Source organism: Cupressus sempervirens, chromosome 3 (assembly GCF_028749045.1).
Source record: "Cupressus sempervirens isolate cs-2001-9-10 chromosome 3, ASM2874904v1, whole genome shotgun sequence".
NCBI lineage: Eukaryota > Viridiplantae > Streptophyta > Pinopsida > Cupressales > Cupressaceae > Cupressus > Cupressus sempervirens.
In genome coordinates this window covers 989,608,599-989,624,612 of record NC_143120.1, presented here as the reverse complement: position 1 = coordinate 989,624,612, position 16,014 = coordinate 989,608,599, and the positions used below count along the sequence as shown (strand labels likewise).

Below are 16,014 nucleotides of genomic sequence, written 5' to 3'. Positions count from 1 at the left end.
TTTGAATTCTCTGGTGAGATTGCCGGTGGTTTTTGGAAGGTGTTCGATCAATCAAATATATAAACATGCTCGCATCTTATATTTGTATGATTTTTCTTTCTCCAACGACGTTCTCATTATCAAATTTTTGGAATTCTGATGGAATTCGTTTTGCTATATTTTCCGGCATTGAACGTCTCTTCTAAAGTGCAGTTCTCAACATGGTAACGAGCTCATGAAGCAAAACCTACATAATTATTTACTTTCAATTATTCAGATCTCCTGCAAATGTCGTCTTCTCATCTTGGAATCCATCCTCTTCATTCTTGCCCAAGCATGAGGAGCACCTCTTCTTAGTTGATAACAATGATTGTTAGATCAAGATGTACCTTTATGAAACCAAAGACAATCTCATATAATTAAGTCCCCACATCAAGATGGTGATCTGACTCTAGTCATCCCGATGAGAATATTCTTCACAATAATGATTTGAAAATTCGCAATGTTTGGTGAATTGTACTTTTTGGGTAACGCCATCTTAAATCTTGTTGGCATCGTAATTCTTCCTTCTTCTTCATTTCAATCCATGCTTTGTGCGTTTCTTTTCCTTTGTTGTTTCTTCTTCTTTTTACCAGGTGGTTGCCTCATTTATTAGGCATTTGATAAGTTTTGAGATTCAATGCTTTTGCACAAGGAGGAGGTTTGTTGGTAAACGGTATCTTGTTACAATCCAACTCTTATGGTGCTACGATTATTACTGTTGAGATATAGGTTTTGGAGCATAACTCGTATGCAATTTTTCTAAGGCGGCAATTCCATTCAAGTGTTATTGAAGTTTTTCCTTTGGTAGAGCTGAAGCAAGCGAAAATATTTCAAGAGCTCAAAATTATTTCAAATGGATCTTTGAAGACATGAAGGCAGATTGGACTTGCTCCAGAGAGAAACTCTGTGTTTGAAGGTTATCTATCAATTTATAAATTCAAATCTTCGGTTCTGCCAGATACTTTGGCTCTATCCTAATTCTCATGATCATTGGATCAACATATCATGTTGCAATTGTAATAGCAAACTGTGAACCCAATCTGTTAAAAGGAGTTGAAGCCATATAATCTTTTATGGTGTTAGTTCTCCTCCATTTATTTTTGGGGATGTTATTGTGAAGTTACTTTGTGGTGTGCCCTCAGTTTGGAAGCCAGTATCCAACGAAGAAAGTGGGGAGACAATTCCATTGGTGCCTGGTCAAAGTTTTCAACAAATTCAAGACTTCAATTCTGCATGAAATGTAGCTAGTTTAAGCCTCCTCAATGTCATAATTGTTGGGTTTGTAAAAATGGATCACCATTGTGTTTGGATGGTAAATTGTGTTGGTGAACGAATTATTTTTCTCTATTTTTTTAGATTTACCACAGGCATTGGAGGCCTTTGATGTTTCCTGCAGAAGCTATTCGAACGTGCTCTAATTCTCAATTGCATGTATCCTATATGGCTTGAGAGCCCTGCTCTGCATCTCAGCCAAGAGAGTTTGTGTGGTTCTTTCATAGTGAAGCCAGGACATTGAAGTAGGTGCATAGCCCTTTCACATCATATGAGTTGAGTGACTATGAGTTGTGATATTGAAGGAGATAGGAAGGAGTTGATGAGTTGGAAATCTGGAAGGGCATGAGCACCACTTGTGAAGGACCTTGTTTGGATGGCCTCTCGTCAAGTCTGACTCATCTAAATGTGGGCTATTCCATCACTCCTCTGCCGCTCACTAGAGGGGTGCATCTTCAAAATAAAACTGATGTAAGAAAAGGTGCAATGGGATGGTGAGAGATTATGCAACGTTGTTTGCAGTCTTGATACTAAACTAGTGCCACTTTATTAAAAGGGGAAGATCATATTTAGAGAGAGAGACTATTCAGCTTCAGAGGGAGATTACGTGACAAAGGGAGATGTCCAACCCTTTGCAAGCTTATGCAATAGTCAGCCATCTTATTGTGGTGATTAAAGTTGTCCCTATCAAAAGGGGGTCTCTGTTAAGAGAAAATCTCAATGATATCTTTGCTACCTTGCACTTTCTCATCCTGATGATGGATCATATAGTGTGATCCGAAACATTGGTGATAAAAAGCACACAAAATCGAATCCAAAAAATAATTTATTTTATTGTGGAAATCTAATAATGTTAAAAAATTGTCCCTGCTAATAGGGTGTCTCTGTTAAGAGAAAATCTTAGTTATCAAAGTTGTCCCTACTGAGAGGGAGTCTCTTTTAAGAGAAAAAAATCTTAATTAGTAATGTGTTCTTCTTTGGGAGAAGTTTGAAATGAAAGCCCTTGTTTCACCCTTTGTGAGTAGGTACATGTTGTGAGGTTTCCATACCATCGCCCCAAAATTTCTAAGGACCCCCTTTTTCCAGACAAGCCTTGGCAATTTTCGCGGGTGTTGGGAATTTTTCAGTTGCCTTAGCAAAAAATGGAGTTGTTCAGTGGTTTTTGAATTGGCGATTTTACACGTTGGACGCCTACTCGGTGCAAAATTTGATTTTTTGGAACATGTAATTTCGTCCTTAGGCCTGGCAGGTTTCAACAACAACATTTTTCGATGGTTAAAATAATATATGGCAAGACAAATTTTTTAAAATTTGATATAATTGTATAAGCTTGAACATTTTCAAAATAAATTTTAGATTTAGTCGTTTTGGAAAATCTTGAATTTTTTCGATCAAAAGAAATTTTGATAGTGAAATTGAATTTAGAATTTGAATTTCGATTGCTAGGAAAAGGATTTATTTTGTTAAAAAATTGAAATTGTATTGAAAAATTGAAATTGGATTAAATTGCAAAATCCTATTAATTTGGTTGAAATTTTGCCTAGAGGATTTTAAGAATGTTAAAGGAAATTGGTAATTTGGAATTGAAAATCGATTTTGGCTTGCTAGATTCGATTTTAATGATATTTTAATTGTCAAAATGTTGTTAAATGAAAATTTTGACATCTACCTTGTTTCTATTTTGCAATTCTTGATCAAACTGGCAATTAGAAGGGTCAATTTTGCTATTGGGCTTAATTATTTTCATGTTTTATTTAAAATTGGGCCATCTTTGGGGGCTTAACTTAATTTTTGTTTCCCTCCAGACAAGTCAGCCCACTCTGGAGGTCAACAAGAGGATATAAGAAGGCGTTTCCCCCCTCTTATTTCTTTATTCTTTCCACTTCCTTTGCTAGAGGTTGAGTGATTTTCTTCCAAAGGGGCAAATTTGTCCTTGGCAGTGATTTTTGGATGTCTAATTTCTTCTCCTTGGCAGCAATTTCTTCCTCCTTGAATGGGTGATTTCTGCCCTAGGGCAAATTTGTGAGGAGAGGATCTGATTTTTGCAAGATTGGCAGTGATTTTGGGTCTGATTTTTTCTCCAAGTGCAATGATTTTTTTTCCTCCAGCTACGACGATTTTGTTTCATGAAGAGGCAAGGCAATTTGGGATTTGATTTTTTGCAATTGTGGGCGAATTTAGGTGGTCGAAATTCTGATTTGGAGCAAACTTTTCTACCCTAGGACAGCGATTTTCCTTCAAATTGGGCAATTTTGGCAAGGAGGTCAAAATTTGATGAAAGGAGCAGATTTTTGCAAGTAATTCATTTGCTAGGGCATCACATTTTGGAGGACTAAAATTTCTTGGATCAGATCTAAACTTGAAGAGCTCCAATTGTTGGTAGAGGGAAGATTTAAGGTAAGATTCTTATTCGTTTTTTGGGGTGAAGATTGGTTTTAAAGGCAGATTTTATTGTTTGTTCTTGCTTGGTTTGTTTCTCTTATGTTCTTCTTGCAGTTTTCATCCACGACTTCATCATTTCCATTGATAGGCTGGAGTTGAGAGATATAGGTGTAGATTTCATGATAGGACACTTGGAGAGGCAAAAATAAACTAGACCACCCTAGGATTGAAGTTGGGAGATGTAAGTGTAGTCCATCCTAAGGTAACAAAGAGGCAAAAATAAGTGGTAGTCTCACCCCTAGTATTGAAATTTGGAAATTGATAAGTATAGAGATAAGATTTGGAGAAGCAGAAATAAGTTAGATTTCATCGATAGAAAGAAGTTTGGAGATTGATAAATGTAGTCCATATCATTTAGAACGAAGAGGAAGAAATAAGTGTTTAGGATTTAGGATGGTGGATGTTAGTGCAAGTAAGAACCCAAAAGGAACGAATACCAAAAAAGACAAGGATGACATGATGCCTAAGACCACCTTCTTCTCGAAAGTGAGGCGAATAAGTGATACCAATATTGGCACGATGAACATGGTACAATTGAAAGATAGGTTGAAGGAAGGACAATCCCTCGTGACGAAGAAGATCTACAAGAGCGGAATTGTACACTTTCCCTCCTACCTTGCCTTGTCCGGAATTAATAATGGAGTGTGCATCCCAGTTTGATATTGTGACCAAGTCCATCATTTTTGATGAAGGGAAGAGAGTGTTGGCTAGCATCAGTGGACAACTGATCGAAGAAGTATTCAATATTCCCCAGCATAATGGCATGACAGTGGTAATGATGGATCAAATAACCCAGTTCTTTCAAGATAATCAAGAGGCCTACTTCATTCATCTAAAGCAGAATTGGTTACACAAAGGCAAGAAGGGAGTTACCAAGTCATCAAGGCTCACCAAGTCGGATTTCAAATCAAAGTATGGTGACCTTATTGTGCTTCTCTGCCGAATCATAGGCATGGCTCAAGGTATGAAATTTGAGAATTGGATGTATTATTATATTGATGAAATTGAAAATGGAAAGAGAAAATTTGATTGGGCTAGAATTATAAGTGAAAATTTAAAGTTGCAAATAAGGACAATACAAATTCAAAAGCAATTCTACATGGGGTCCTATATTTTCTATCTAATTGCGAGACTATATGAACATCCTGGACTTAAGGCCTTAGGAGTGATTGGCAATGGGTCGGAGCAGTGTTTGGTGCATGAGTGTTATCCACAACTTCATTTGCACAACACCAAAGATTATAAGATGTTTTATGATGCCTTTGCCATGAAGACAGTAAGGATACTACAAGGGACAGCTACTAGGAGGCTCTCATCAGAAGCAGAAGCAAAAGTTAAGTATGGGAGTTGGTTCATCCAATTTTCGCAACTCATATATATTAAAGTAGCAAGAAGTATAGCTTGTCCCAAGAGACTCCAAGGTACTCACCCGATAAGATAGCTTTGATGGAGTTGGCTAGGCAATTTGAGCATTATGACAAAATGATGAAACTTAAAGGTGAGACAGGGATTACCTTCTCATTTGAAATAGGCAATGATACTTGCCCCAATCCTATCACCTTTGCAGCTACGGAGAAGGAGTTAGAATGGTATCATCTAGGATGGTATAGAGCAAGAGAAAGATTCGATCATAATGGTCTTATCAAGGCATCTCACGAAAACACATCAAACATATTCCTACTATAGAAGATTTTTGGGCCAATGCACAGGATGACTTTCATGTGAGGAAGTTAGCTTTCTCAAGATTGTTGGTGGGCATGATGAGGGCAACCAGATGGAGAGACTTTGATATTTCCGATCAACTGGGAGATGATGAAAATGTGGTAAGGGAAGATTATGATACAGTGGATGGAACGGAATTGAATCCAATGGATTGGGATGATCATCAAGAACCTTCCTTAGAGGTAGTTACAAGGACAGTCGATCTATACATCGAGCGTGATACAATGAGAAGTTAAGACAATTACAAAGTCAAAAGGTGCGCCTTACTTATGAGAAGATGGAACCAGAGGAAGAAGGTCCAGCAGAGTCAGTCGAACAGAAAGTTGGGGGCATTAGCTAGCAACAAAGAGCAGTTAAGGGCAAGAAGAGAAATTTGGAGGTTGAGAAAAGTAAAGAACATCACGAGCCTCCAACAAAGAGACAGAATGCAGCACCATCAAGGGAAAGCATAATTGAGGCTAGAAGCCAAGAGGTTAATACAAGTGGGCAAAGGGTCTCGGTAGAGGTGAGCTCTGATTCAGAATCAAGTGGTTATAGTGACAGTACCGAATACTCTACTCTCTTGGAGAACCAACATGGAGATGATATGACAGTCACTAATGAAGAAGAGGATAGGTCAATTGATATTAAAGAAGCCAGGCACTTGAGGTTGTTGGTGATGCTTTGCTAGTCAAACCAAATCCAGGTTTGCAGAGATGCACTGCACCACTATGGTTAAGGCAAATGCTTATGCCAAGAGGCAAGGTGGTGACTGTTCGAACAATTGAAGACATTCAAGGGTTAGTGGAAAAGGAAGATAGTGAGAAACAAAAACAAATTGCAAAAACAATGGCAAAGGTAATCAAGAGCAATGATGATGGTCACCAAAAAGTTCAGATTGCTATACCAAAAGTTAGCAAGGCAATGGATGAGATTGTAGCCTAGAAGTATGAGATAGTAGAGCGTAACTTGGGAAGAATCATGGATGACATTGAGTGTGAGGAGATCCAGGAAGGCATGGTTTCAATAAGAGAAAGGTTGAGGAAGGCAAACGAGAGGATTGTAAAGTTGGCGGCCAAAAACAAGTATTGGAGAGATTGCCAACCTATCCAACAATTGCATCAAGCAACCCTTCCGCAAGACAGCGGGAGCAACATCGAAGAGATATCAACTCAGCTGGACGAAATCAAAGATTGGATTAGTGCTATAATTCAAGATGGGCGAAATTTCTTGTCTTCCTTTATCTCGACATTCAAGTCATTGGTGGCTATTAGAGACAAATTTAGAACATTTGAAGGGGAATGGAAGGATTTCCTTCTAGTCAAGGACTTAGCCATTCCCAGGCTATAGGCAGTTATTGGGCTATTGAAGATATATTTGGAAAGAACCAAGTTTGTGGATGAAGGAGGAATGAGTATGGTAGAGTCTTGGTATGTTTCCTTGACCATCAAATTGAGGATACTTGAAGAGATACGGAATGAGATTGCACAACACAACCCAGGCATTGACACTTCCATTTCAACCATGATGAGCGATGTCCCCACTACACTTGATTTTGAAGTTATCAAAAAGGAGAACGTCAATGAGATAGAGTTTGCATCAAAATTGGATGAGTTGGGGAAGGTTGCCATCATGAAGAAGCATTTGGGCACCTTTGCCTCCCTCAATGCCTTATCGAATATGCGAAAGAATATGAGAAGGATCATGAGAAGAAACTGCATGAACCAAGCAACATGATGAATTCAACTGAGCTCAAGATGAAGCACACGCCTTGCCCTCCCATGAAGGAAGTCAACGACAGGCTAGCCAAGTTCATTGCCTTGGCTAAAAAGATGAAAGAAAAGGGTAGAATTATATTATAGGATCATTTGATGTAAGCCCAAGTGGCAAATTCTCCTTTCTTCTTGGGTAGGATAGGTCTGATTCTGATTGGCTACCATTTTGGTGCCTTCTAATTGGTTGCCACTTTTCCTTTTTTCATTGGTCCATTGATGAGCTGGCATCTTCTCATTGGTTGATGGGGTGGCAACCCTAATTAAGGTTTCTGGGCTTTGATCCGAATTGTTGATTTTGCCTCTTAATCTCTGCCGTTGGTTGTAATTTTGGCCCCTATATAAGGCCATTTGCTCTCATTTGTAAAGGGTTGAAAATAATTGTTGCTTAAAATAATACCAAAATTGCTTCTCTTATCATTGTTGTGTCTTGCATGGTGATTGAGAACACTTGGTGTTATTGCATGGTTTCTACTTCCAATTGTAGTTAAATTCCATTGAAGTTGTTAAAGTAGATTTCATTTCAAGAAAGTTGTTAAGCAAGAGTAGAATAGATGGACAGTTGCATGGTGCTATTAGTGGATGTTTGATAGAGATCCATAAACTAGGCCACTGGCATCCTAGCGGCTTGTTAGGAAGACTTGCGTGGTCCTCTAGTCTTTTTTTCCTTGACTCATTGCATCTATGGAGGTAGTGCCGCTGGTAAGCTTTCATCAAATTTGATCCCCGTCCATTTGCTAATCTTTCCATTCATAGGAGTAGAAGTAAAGCAGCAAGTAGTGTAATAGTTAGAGTTCATTCAAGAAGAAAGTTTGAAAATTAGAAGCATTGTTGGTGGACATAACCTCCATCATTGCCATCAACATTATTTGGCGCTCATACATTACAAAGCTAGATTTCATTATCATCACAACAAAAGTCCGACATCCTTAAAAGAACAACGTAAGCCTGCCTACGTGATTAACCAGCAAATCACATTAATATAACTAAGTTAGCATCCACAGGTGTAAGGAACCTTGGAGTTTTTCTCATATTCTTCATGAGTATTTATTTTTCAAGAGAGGGTTGAGTGTTTGATATCCCATATCAAGTATTCAATTGCTATATGTTATGTAGTGGTACAAAATTGACATCAACAATACAGCGGACCACCCTCTGCGAGTAGGTATTGTAGAGATGTATTCTTCTCTGGAAGAAGTCTGAGGTGAAAGTTCTTGTTCTACACTGCGAGTAGGTATTTGGACCACCCTCTGCTTGTAGGCATGGTGGAAATATATCCTTTTTGGGAAGAAGTTTTGAGATAAAAGTCTTTGTTCTACCCTCAACGAGCAGGCATGGTGAAAGTCATGTGTGTGACTCCATTCTATGTGCTTATGAAGTAACTATGGTGAATTATGTTATGCTGAGATAACATATGTTATGTGAATTTATCATCTTTGGTTGCAGCTATGTGTGCATGCCTGACTAAAGATCTCTCTTGCTAAGAGGGAGTGTTAAAGTTTGTAGCTGCAATGGAGATATTTATCTCTGATTTATGAGATTGATTTATGTTTGTTATGACTGTTATGGTCATCTTCAGCTGAAAGAGATATTTTTTATTATATTTAAGTTGATATTATGTAAAAAGGCATGTGTCATACATCATGCAAAGAGGCGTGCATATGGAAATATGAAGTGTTGAACATGTGGAAATTTGAAGGGTTTTATTTTTGGGACTCAAAGAGACCTTCGTGTGAAAGATGAAAAGTTTTCTGCAATCTATTCATGTGATTGCTTGGTATATTGTAAATTAAGAAAGTGAAATCCTTGTAAACACTTTTATTATCAATATTATAAAACAGATATTTTGCTGGTGTGGTTGGGTTTTCCCCTTCAAGTGGAAGGGTTTTCGCAAGATAAATTTTGAGTCTTTTGTATATAGTTTTTACTCTTCTTTGTTGCCATTTATTTAATTTCTGGGCAAAAACAGTAACAATTTTCTCATTTGACCATTGATTGGTGTTTTGTCTATAAGTTTCCACCTAACACATTTTCTTATTGGCCCTTTGAAACAGTGTAAATTTCTTATTGGCCAACAAGGTGGTCCCTTCCTGTAATTGGTAAGCATTAAATGCTTATTAGCAGTAGTTAGGGCAGACTCTAATTAGGGTTGTGTTAGCGTAATTTTGGCCCTTGATCTTGAATCAATTAGGGCCATGGATTGCAAACTGTATCGAAGAAATGGCTTCAGTCATTGCGCTAGGAATCATGGAGCATATTCTAGAAATGATCGTGCATGGAGTATGAAACCTAAGTCAAGGTTTGATGAGTAGAAATTTAATGAATTATTTGTTTCAATATCATGTGCTATAAGTGCAATAATTTTGGTTATACTGCAAGAGTTTATAAAAGCAATTTTGCAAATCCCCTTAGTCGAAGTGAGGAGAAAGAGGAAAAGGCTTGGAGAAAGAAGACAGCAAAAGAAAAAGAAAAAGAAAACTTATGAATGTTCAAACAGCCTTGCTTACATAGAATGAAGATGCTACATGGTGTATTGACAATGGCTGCTCAAGAAATATAACATATGACAAAAGTTTCTTCCTTTGAAGAAAATAAATTGTGGTCCAATAAGATTTGGTGATAATGCTTCGGCCAAAATTTCAAAAGAAGGCACTCTTTAACTTGATGATAGAAGAACAAAAAAGTAAAACATATTATTTGTTAAAGGTTTGAAACACAATATTTTGAGTGTGAGTTAGATGTGTGACCAAGAACACACTCTTTCTTTCCATTTTGAAGGGTGTGCTATAAAAAAAGAACACAGATCTATTTCTGAGGCTAGTCAAGCAAGCAGTAATCTTTATTTTTTTTATAACACCAAAAGTGAAAAATGTTGCATGTCACAAGAAGATGAAAGTTAGTTGTAGCATAAGAGGTTGGGGGCACTTAAATTTTGACAATCTTGTCAAAATCAGTCAGAAAGTAGTAAGAGGTATTTCAAAGCTCTGAAAACCTTCAAAACACAATATGTAAAGAATGTTAATTGAGAAAGCAAACTAGAGAAAACTTCAAATCTAAGCAGTATTCTACTACAAAGCCTCTAGCGCTGATTCATACAGATCTATGTGGGCCAACAAGGACAAGGAGCAAGCAAGGTGAAAGATATTTTATGCTTTTAATTGATGATTTTACAAAATGACCTGGGTTGCTTTTTTAACGGAAAAATCAAAAGCACTTGACAAATTGACATTTAAAGCCTTAGTGGAGAAAGAGTCTGGAAAGAAGATTAAACATTTTCAATCAAATAGGGGAGGAAACTTCACTTCAAGTAAATTCCAAGATTTTGAGACAAGCAACAAATAAAAAGACAATTTTGGATTTTCAGCTACAAAAATACCATAACAAAATGGTGCTGCAAAAAGGAAAAATAGGACGGTTCAAGGGATGGCTTAGAGCATGCTATATGAGTCCCAAGTTCCTGATTCTTTCTAGAAAGAAGCAGTTTGCACTGTTTGTATTCATAATCATGGATTAATCTGCATCAACAGCAACAAACCTCCTTATAGCTATGGATAAGTAGGCCAGCAACTGTAAAGTACTTCGAAGTGTTTGGCAGTCCATGTTCTATTAGTAAAGATAATCAAGGTTAATTTGACTCAATATTAGATGAGGGAAGTTTTCTTAGATATTCTTCCAAATGTAAAGCATACAAATACTACAATAAATGCTTGCAGAAAATTGTTGATAGAGATAGAAGTTTTCCAAAACAAATACAAGAAGTAGATGATCTAGATTCAGAAGAGTTAAAGGATGAAATCATCCAGAAGATCAAATAATAAGTGGTGAAAGGCCAAGAGCAACAAGAAGATTGATAGGTTATTCAAAAAATGAAGATACAACTTTGCTGTCCAAACAGAAGAGCTCAAACAAATTGAGAAGAATAGAACTTGGGAACTTGTTCCAAGACCCAGAGATAAGAATGTCAATGGAACTAAATGGGTCTTCAGAAATAAACTAAAAGAAGCTGGCCAAATCGTGAGAAATAAGGCAAGACACTTGAGGGCGTTGACTTTGAGATGCTCAGTTAGAAGCAATAAGAGTGTTTCTAGATTTTGCCAGGTTCAAGAATTTCAAAGTCATAAAGCAGCCTTTCTAAAAGAAAATTTGGAGGAAGAAGTTTACATGGAACAGGATGTATTTCTCATTTCAGAATATCAGGACTGCATATTAAAGTTAAGGAAGGCCATGGATTGAAACAAGCACCCTGCGTTGGTATTCTAGACTAGACAAATACTTGCAGCAGCAAGGTTACAAAAAAGGTTTTTTGGACAGCGACCCCTATGTCAGATTTGAAGGTAATAAAACAAGTTAATTGTTGTTTCTATAGATGATATCATCTTTGGAGGCAACAATGAGAAATATGTGCAAAGAATTTTCTACTGCCATGCAAAATGAAGTTGAAATGTCAATGCTTGGTCAGCTGTCTTATTTTCTTGATTTGCAAATATTACAGTCAGCTAATGGAATATTTCTTTCTCAAAACAAGTATATTAAGGAAATGCTGAAGAAGTTCAAGATAGAAGACTGCAATCCTGTGAGCGATGTAAGTTGAGAGAGGACAATGAATCTCCCTAAGCTAATCAAACTTTGTATAGGTCAATGATTGGGAGTTTAAAGTGTGTCACAGCTACAAGCACAAATATTATGCAAGTTCTTGGCTATGTGGCTCGATTTCAGGCTGCATCAAAGGAGACTCATGTAAATGCAGTAAAAAGGACATTCAAATATCTGAAAAGTACTATGAATTTCAGTTTATGGCATCCAAGAGGTAAAAATTTCACCCTCACAGCATACAGAGATACAAATTAGCCAACATTGCTGATGATAGAAAAAGCAAAAGTGGAGGTGCAATCATTCTAGGAAATTATCTTGTTTCATGGTTGACTAAGAAACAAGATTCAATTTCTTTGTCTACAGGTGAAGCTGAATACATTGCAGCAATTTCTTGTTGCACACAGCTTCCACAGATAAAGCAGATGTTGAAGGACGTCAAGGTAGAGTTTGATCATCCCATCTCTATTTTATGTGACAATACCAGTGCAATTGATGTATCCAAGAATGTAGTTATGCACTCCACGACAAAACAGATTCCAATTTAGAATCATTTTTTAAGAGAGCAAGTTGCTAACAATCAAGTGAGGTTAGAATATGTTGCCACCAAAGAACAGGTTGCAGATGTCTTCACCAGGCATCTTTCAAAGGAAACTTTTGAGTACCTCATGAAGAAGTTGGAAGTGACTTCACACATTTTGTCAGTAAGAGAGAGTATTGATTAAGGGGAGCTTAAAATTGCCATATCCTTTAGCTCCACAATAAGAAATTGCAGAGTCATTATCTCCTTGCCATTGAAGTCAGAGGGGAAGAATTAGAAACAGAGGATGCAGGAGCAGGAGCAGATTGCAAGTTGCATTTTCAATTTTATAAGCTTGAAGTTGTCATTAATGACAAAGAGGGAGCTTGTTAAATAATTGTCAATGATGTCAAAGCTTGATACATGCAAAAAGATATTAGAAGAATACACCGCTATGTTAGAAGGAACTCATCTAATGTTTGATATTACTAGAAGAAAGTAAGCATTTGCCAAGAAAAGAAAAGAAAGCAAATCAAATAATGTCGGTGATCACTTGCAGAAGTAAACAGGAAAAGAAAGCTTGAGGATATGATAGGATAAACAAAATCTGATTTATGTCATAAAAAGAAAGATTTAATGTGACATAGAAAGAAAGATTATATGCAGATTTGATAAGGTTTCCTGATTAGGTTTGGGTACCCCAGTTTTTAAAAATCTTCTATTTTGGGAATCTAAACAGCAGCACCATTTTAAGTAGTTTTTATTCTTGAAGAGTTTATGAATGCTAGTGAAACAAAAAAGGAAAGTGCAGGTTAAGAAGATTATTTTATAGTGATTAAGGAGACCACAGTTTAAGAAGATGGTTTTTTAGTGATTTAATCATTTAAGGAAAGTGCAGTTTAAGAAGATGATATTTTAGTGATTTATAATCAGGATTAAAGGGTGATGAAAAATGAACAGATCTATGAAGATTGAGCACAGAGAAGTTTTCTTCAAGAAGAGTTTATTGCGGGGTGGTGCCTTATACTGAGTCAGTACTTAGAGGGAGTTTGTGCTTTTAGTGACATAGAGCTCAGATTTTTAAGATCAATGTCTTATATGTTAGTTGCCCACATTAATAAAAGCAATATCTTCTTCTGTTGTTTTCCCTTGAAGGTTTTCCAGGTAATTTATGTATTCTTGCATGTGTTGTTTTCTTGATGTTTTTGAAGTTATATTTGCAGATTTGAAATAAGACCTGACATTAGTCCTGATGCTTGCTAAACCAATTTTGCATTGACCGTAGGACAACATTCGCTGCGAAGAGAAACCTTAAAAATATAAGTTGTAAAGAATGTATGGAGCAAAAATTCAAAGAAAAACCTCAAAAGCACCACAGAAATGTACATGTTAGTACCACGATTTCCCACTAATCTCAAAAAAAAACATCTCAGACAACCCTCAAAATTATGTTGCACAGAAGAATTGTGCAGTAAAACTTCAAATAAACTCCTCCCAAATTTATATGTTAATGGCATGACACGAAATTAGATAATATCCAAAACCGAGTCACCAAATCCTGAAAATGTCATCTTAGAAGGAATACATATACAGGAAAATCTAGGACTATCAAATGCCAACAACTTAACCAGAAAAATTTTCACAAACACCTAATGAACCGCATTAACTGTGGCAGAACATCGAAAGAAAACCCTGAAATCAGGCTACCATTATTAGAATATGCAGAAAACAAAAAAAAAACTATCTTTTTTATTTGGGCTTGATTGTGTAACATTTATTTGCCATCAACGTTTCGGATCACACTGCATGATGATGATGATGATGGATCATACACTACATCATGATGATGGAGGATCATATAGTGTGATCCGAAACATTGATGGTAAATAAATGTTACACAATCAAACCCAGAAAAAAGAATAGATTGATATGGATTGTAGTAATCTGATTTCGCTAAAAAATAACCTTCCAAATGATGTCAAACAGAAAGCTTTTCGATCATGAAATTTAATGAAATATATCACTTCCTCCATCAAATTGACCTCACAAATTTTCAACTTAAGCTTAAAAAATACTTAAATTAACCTAAGGAAAACACTGCAACCTAAAAAGAAGCTTCAAAATTGAAGTTCCCCTAGTAACAAAAGTTTTCTACAGTCGGAACGACAAATGTAACTTAAAAAAGAGCAAAAAGCTCCTGCCTCTCAAGAAGTTTAATACCGAAGATTAAAGAACTTTCAGGCGAATATTTCATGAAAAAATCAAAGTTCTGTTGTCTACTAAGTCCCCAGACTAACTATAATATAGTATTAAACACTTTTAATCCAAACTTCAATAAGAAGCAAAGAATTCTCGTCTCCCGAGACTGTGAAATCAATTCTGAAACATAATATTTTCGAAAGAGGATGAAAGACAAACAGAAAAATCTTGCCTCTTCAACCCTGGCATCGAAAGTTCTCCTATCCATGCCAGTATGAGACGCGCACACGACCATTCCGGGCGTCACTTTGTCACATTCCTGGTCAATTAGCTGCCTCGAAGGCAGCCGAAATGCCGCTTCCAGATCTTGCAGATCTTTAATATTTTCCAAAGAAAATTCTTCGTGGGGAGCTTGAGCAAAATCTCCTTCAAAGTTAATTATGAGCTTATCACTTTCCAATTTCAATGAAACTTCATACCACGCACCATCGGTAGACTTGTACTCTAAACATGGAACGCTATCTCTTTGCGGCATTTTATGAATTTGCCTACAATGCAAGCGTAAATAGCACAATTTTTCAGCTTAAAACCAGAGTACTTGTAGAATTTTTCATTGGGGTATTTTTATGAATTTGCCTACAATGCCAGCGTGAATAGCACAATTGTTCAGCTTAAAAACAGAGCGCTTGTAGAATTTTTCATCTAAACCTAGATCGGCTATTCTCCCGCGTCTGAAACGAATCCGAAAAGTGAGAAATGTCCGAAATGGACAAATTTAATGACGTGTACGGCATTAAATAGTCCACGGTCTGGAAAACATTCTTTATCTATCTCCACACTACTTTCATATTTCATGGCGGATATCTTTTTCAATTGATTTTGGAGGAAGGTCATCATCTGTCTCATTAACTCTCGAACTTCAAATAACTACATGAAAAATCTTCCAAACATATTAGTCTCACAATTTTATCATATTAATTGAAAAGGATGTTAGTTGTTCTACGTAGATGAAACTTTATTTTATTGTGTTTAGTTCCTGTCATATGGCAGCAATGCTATTGCATTCACCAGATGCAATTAAAAACTATAACTAATAAGATTCAAGTATTTTTTAAAGTTCAAAAAAAATTTATATAGTTTAAATATTTTTATTATTTTTTGAAATAGAAAAAAGTCATTTAAGTGGCTCTCACTAATAGTAAGAGAGAAAATTAATTTTCCAACTCAAAAAATCAAGCTCCAACTTTTAGCAAAAATTTAAAGCTCTAATTTTTAGCATTAAATGTGCAATTAATATGATTGAAAATATCATAGACACTACATTTACTTTATCATTTCATTTACTTTGTTGTGTTGTTATCCTTGCCATCAAGGTTCAAATCTCATGGGGATGAGGTCCCCCGTTTGTGGCCTCACTGGTTCATAGCTCCAGGTCAAAACGTTTACCCCTCTTTTAAAAAAAAGAATTTCACAATTTAAATTCTTTATAAAGTTTGA

The 16,014-nt window shown here is 36.4% G+C and overlaps 1 protein-coding gene across 1 annotated transcript in view; it reads right to left on the bottom strand.

Annotated features, from left to right (window-relative positions):
* Positions 1–15,392, bottom strand: part of LOC149570078 (uncharacterized) — a 45,172-nt gene extending 29,780 nt beyond the window's left edge. Inside the window, exon 1 of the mRNA XM_089822739.1 lies at positions 14,750–15,392. Coding sequence (XP_089678865.1) covers positions 14,750–15,052 — 303 coding nt within the window. The 5' untranslated portion in view covers positions 15,053–15,392. The remainder of the gene's footprint in view (positions 1–14,749) is intronic.
* Between the last annotated feature and the right edge of the window lie 622 nt (positions 15,393–16,014).